Source organism: Acanthisitta chloris, unplaced genomic scaffold (genome assembly GCF_000695815.1).
Source record: "Acanthisitta chloris isolate BGI_N310 unplaced genomic scaffold, ASM69581v1 scaffold23266, whole genome shotgun sequence".
NCBI lineage: Eukaryota > Metazoa > Chordata > Aves > Passeriformes > Acanthisittidae > Acanthisitta > Acanthisitta chloris.
Window position 1 is genome coordinate 35726 of NW_008676868.1, and position 5003 is coordinate 40728.

Genomic DNA, 5003 nt, shown 5'->3' on the forward strand with positions numbered 1-5003 from the left:
AACCATGCTGGTTCCTGTGTGCATTAAGGCCCTGAGGACATGAGGTGCTGCACCCCTTGGCACTCCAGGTGGGTGGGACAGGACCACCAGCATTCTGCATGCTCAGGCCCTTGGGAAGCTCAAGCTGAGTACATGTCCCATTAGTGATGCTGTAGGCACAGCCAGCCCAGCCACAGGACAAGCCCAGGACTGTGTATCTATCTGTCCTTAAATCATTATTAAACCCAACAAGTAAATGTTCAGTCTCTTGGAGCAGAGAGGAAAACCCAAGGCCACCTGTGAAGTCAGTTTGGCTCCACACAACCCTGTTCCTTCTTTTGCTCTGGAGAAAGCATCTCACAGGGTTGTGAGGATCCTGCTCTCTGGCTGCAGTTTAACCACATGCAAGGACACCCCTAGCACTCCTGGTTTAGAATACTCCTTGTTGGGTAAATGTCTCACTAAAATCATCCCAGATGTGCTGTGCATGTCTCACCACCACATCCAGGTACAGGTAACAGCCAGAAAGGAACCCTATGAAGAAGAGAGGGATTCAGGGCTTGTTTTCCAATTGTCCAGCCTGGAAGAGCAGCCTGCTGAAACATGAAGTCATGTCAGACACTGGAGTAAATACTCAGTGACAATTTATTGTCTGGTCTTTATTATTATTACAAAAAAAAAAGCAGATATCAAAAAACAGCAAAGATTTCACAAGGTCCCCAAGAGTTTTACATGACCAAACTGCAGTAAAATAGTGAATAAAACACATGGATTTCAGTCCTGGCCCTAAACCTTCGACAGTGATCTAGGATGCCCTGGGCTTTCCTAATTCTTTTGAGAGGACTCCTCTTTATCTGGGAACCTGATCCACCCACTAGCTAACAGGCTGAGGCACAGTGCAGCAGGAGTGTGAGCTGTCTGGCACCCTCACAGACCTCACACAACCAGAAAACAAAGCATGGGAACTCTGCAAGGATGGAGTGGCTGTCAGGATGCATTTCTCAGGCTACCCCAAGCAGCTGCTTAGTTGTGCTTGACAAAAACCAAATCACTTTCCAGCTGCTGAAAGGTGATTTGCTGTGTAAAAGCTGCTTTTTGTTCTCCTCAGGATCTTTGCTCCCCCAAATAAGAAGAGTTCACTGGGCTTGGGCTCCAGTGTAAATGGACCATCAACCTCTTAAATTCTACCATCCAAACTGCATGGACAACTTGATCCCGTTGTGACCTTCCTGCTGCGTTGGACTGATCACAGGGAACAGGTAAGGAAAATACTCAGCTCTCTGGAATGATCATTGGGGTTGGAATGGAGCCTTTGCCTTCCGTCCTATTCAAGGATGTAGGCTCAAAGGTTGACCAAAGGCAACATGGTCCAGTTACCTGTGTTAATAGCTGCCCCACTTCTCAAATAAGTGATTTTTAGCTCAAAACACTGTTTGGCTAGCAAAAAGAATTAAGACATTGCCCTAAGTCCCTCAGCATCTGCTTGGAAAGTCAGGTCCAAGGTCTGCCACGATGACACACAAATGCCAATCACCCTAAACACCGAGTTGTTCACGTCACTGCACGTGTCACTGAAACGCTGGCGAGTACCAAGTATTCAAGTTAGAAGTACAATTGCACCTTCAGAAGTTTTCCAGAATTTAACCACACAAGAGCTCACGATACACATTATTTGTCAGGTAGGAGAGAAGCAGCGAGAAGGCAAGCTGAGAGGCAGGTGCTGCCCACGGGGCAGCCGTGGCGTCGGGGTGGCACCAGCAGCTCCCATGGGTGCTGTGGGTGGCACAGCACCACTCACTGCTGGGCTTAGACTGTCTTCCTGGCAGTCAAAACACGGACAATGGACCCAACTCCTCCAGCAGCCAGGGCCTGGGAAGGGAAACACAGCAGTTAACACCAGCTCAGGGCAGCTACAGGCTGTAGCTACCTTCCAGGACCTGCAGGGAGCCAACAAGGAAGATGGACTTTTGACAGGAGCATGGAGTGACAGGACAAGGGGGAATGGATTCACACTGACAGAGAGTAGGTTGCGATATTAGGAGAAAGTTCTTCCCTGTGAGGGTGGTGAGACACTGGCACAGGTTGCCCAGAGAAGCTGTGGCTGCTCCATCCCTGGGAGAGGTCCAGGCCAGGCTGGATGGGGCTTGGAACAACCTGAGCTAGTGGGAGGGTTGTCCCTGCCCATGGCAGGGGGTGGAATGAGATGATCTTTAAGGTCCCTTCCAACCCAAACCACTCTGGGATTGTATGATTCTATGGAAAGACTTGGATCCCAAGTATATTCCAAATGAGCATCTCCCCACCCTCCACCAAACACCAGCACCCAGGGTGCCAGGGCAGAATAATCACCCTCACTTTCAGCTCAGCTACTTTGATTAAGCTTTGCAAAACCAAGCTGCAATTTTGCTTCCCTCTAGGAAGGAAATTCTGCTTCCACCTGCTTGAATCACCAGATCAAACCATTCTGGTTGTCTCTAAGAGGAAACCACATTTTAACTGTAGGACCTTTACCCAAGGAACCAGCAGCAGGCACAGGGTGTAACTCAGCTGTGAGCTCAGGTTCCTCACAGCCTAACATGGCACTTGAGCTCCACCAGGCAGGAAGGACGTTCCTGCCAGGCTCAGGAACCTGCCCTGGACCTTAGGACCCAGAGCTTGCCCCGTCCACACACCTTCTCATGCCACTGCAGCAGCACAGCACTGCTGTTGTCGGAGGGGCTCTCGAAGCCCTTGTAGATGTACTTCATGAGCAGATCCACACCGTTCTTGTCCAGTGACTGCACTGCCTTCTCGATGTCGTTGGCTTTGAAGGAGATCAGCACCTTCAGCACGATGCTTTCAGCACGATCCTGGCAACAGGCAGGCACAGATACACTCACTCTCCCATTAGCTGCACCCAAATCTCTCAAACTGAATCAGAGTATTTTTCTCTTTAAGAATTCTGAGTAAGTCTGTGAAGAGCTTGGGGCAGGAAGATATAACTCACACGTCCTCCCAAGTAAATAGTGTAAAGGAGTTTAACATATTTGCCCTGCTCTAGTTTTTCTGCCTCTCTGCTTGTGTTTGCAATTCTCTCTCTCTCAAATGAAGTTATGGCTATGATAACATATACTTCTCATTACTATTAGAATATCATTTTAATATTAAAATAGTAATAATAGTATAATATAATAAACATGAATACCCCAAAGATTTCTATTATAATGTCTATAACAGTAACAATAATAATAATGACACTAATAATGTGAAGCTCCAAAACAGCTATAACAAAGCAGTGCTTGTCTGGCTTCCCTTGCCCCCAGAGCCTTTTCCATGCCTCTGTACTGTTCAGGGAACACAACTATTGTATTCCATGGGAATGCCACTGGCCAGGCTGGAAGAGGGGACTGAAAAAATGCTGGAAGCCACAGCTGCTGTCCCAGGCACACAGGATGTAAACTGGCAGCATTAATATTGTGGATTAATAGCCATTTGCAAGTTGCTCTGGCTTTCAGGCCCAGGAATGTGTGTGGTGTGCTCACAGCAGCAATTAGCCATGTAATCAGCAGAGCAGCTCTCCCTGTTCATCCATCACTAACTGAGGGAGGATGAGAGACAAAGCTCTCAGGTTTGCTGGGCTTTTGAGTAATTCCATTAGACAAACACTTCCAGTAGCTTCTCCCACCAGAAACTGGGGATGTCAGTTTTCTTGCCCAGCTTAGTACCCCATAACCAAGTGGCTTAGCAAGACTTCTCATGAAGAAATGTAAGCAAACCCACAAAAGCTCCAAAGATCAACTAAAAATGAAGGCAGACATTAATATTCAGTCACTCTGCCCTCTTCAATTCCACCAACAAGTGCTTTCTTCAATCCATCAATACAGGGCTAATGGGAACAGGTCATTACTGAGAGCCCAAGCTGCCCAACCTCTTAGCCAGCACCATCTGTGTTCTCAGAGCCCTGTGAAACCCCTCAGGAAAGGGCTGGGGCCAGAGGAAAAGATGAGCAGCACAGAACTGTGCCCATGGGTCTCTCCTGGGGCAGGGAAAACTCTGCAGGCCACTCACACCTGGGCAGGGCCACATCTTATCAGGCTGCTCCTCCTGCCACCGCAGTCGGGAGCTGCTCTGGGGAGGTTCAGGCACACAGAACACAGCAGACTCCCACACTCTGTCACGGGGGCAGGGCTTGCCTTCCTGAGGTTTGAACAGCTTCATTTTCATTGGCTGCAACACCAATTCTTCCTTTTTTGTAGGCTCACTGCGACAGCAGTTCGGTTAGTCAGAGGTGACGAACTGCAGTCGTAGCTTCCTGAGTGCTCAGCACTGGTGACACCTGGGCACACAAACCACAACCAACACAGGCAGGACACACCACACCTCATCCTGCACCGAGGTCAAGGTACATGGCCAGATGACACCTGAACTACATTAACACACTGTCAGTCATGGATGTTTTGAGAGCAGGGAATACCTTAAACCTGTTTGCTTGGCTTCCTCCAAGTGGACCTGCTGGGACAGGGATGCATAAAACAGGAAAGGAGTGTTAGGAAGTAAGCACAGAGCGAGTTAGTGACTATTTCACCTTCACTGCCTGGTTCTTTGTGTTGATGGGAGGGTTCTTCAGAGCCGCCTGCAGCGCAGCCATCATGTTCCCTGTGCCAGATGGTTAAGGACCAGACACGAAATCAAGGACCAAGTACATGGAAATAAGTGGCAGGACAACCATACTCATAGCTGCTTTGTGCATGGCTGAAAACACTCCAGCTTGGGTGGATGGATGCAACGACTCATCAGCCAGCACAGGTTATAGCCTAAGGCAGAGACTCTGAAGCAGGAGCAGCACCAGCAAGCGGCTGGACGCTCTCAGGCCTAGAAAACAATTCTTAGGCCCTTCCCTGAATGAGGATCTGAGCAAAGCGAATGATTCTCCATCACTTCTGCAATTTGCAGCCCTGGAGAACAACCCTTAGCTCGGCACCTAACCCTCCCGGGACACAGCTCTGCATGCCTCGGTCAGACAGCTCCAGGCGCCGCTGTGCCCC

General features: G+C 49.1%; 1 protein-coding gene across 1 annotated transcript; it reads right to left on the reverse strand.

Moving 5' to 3' along the window:
- Positions 1 to 1771: 1771 nt before the first annotated feature.
- On the reverse strand, positions 1772 to 4618 carry ARPC5 (actin related protein 2/3 complex, subunit 5, 16kDa). The gene is made up of 3 exons (XM_009076302.1): positions 4544 to 4618; positions 2652 to 2828; positions 1772 to 1848 (listed from the first exon to the last, which is right to left on the reverse strand). Exons 1-3 carry the CDS (start codon positions 4607 to 4609, stop codon positions 1786 to 1788), a joined length of 306 nt encoding a protein of 101 aa, XP_009074550.1. The 5' UTR covers positions 4610 to 4618; the 3' UTR covers positions 1772 to 1785.
- Between the last annotated feature and the right edge of the window lie 385 nt (positions 4619 to 5003).

Excerpts from the sequence above, each read along its gene's own strand:
- ARPC5 (XM_009076302.1), bottom strand. The coding sequence starts at position 4,609 with ATGATGGCTGCGCTGCAGGCGGCTCTGAAGAACCCTCCCATCAACACA. Across the intron at positions 2,829-4,543 it reads CAAAGAACCAGGCAGTGAAG|GATCGTGCTGAAAGCATCGT; the intron begins GTGAAATAGTCA and ends GCCTGTTGCCAG. Across the intron at positions 1,849-2,651 it reads TGCTGCAGTGGCATGAGAAG|GCCCTGGCTGCTGGAGGAGT; the intron begins GTGTGTGGACGG and ends TTCCCTTCCCAG.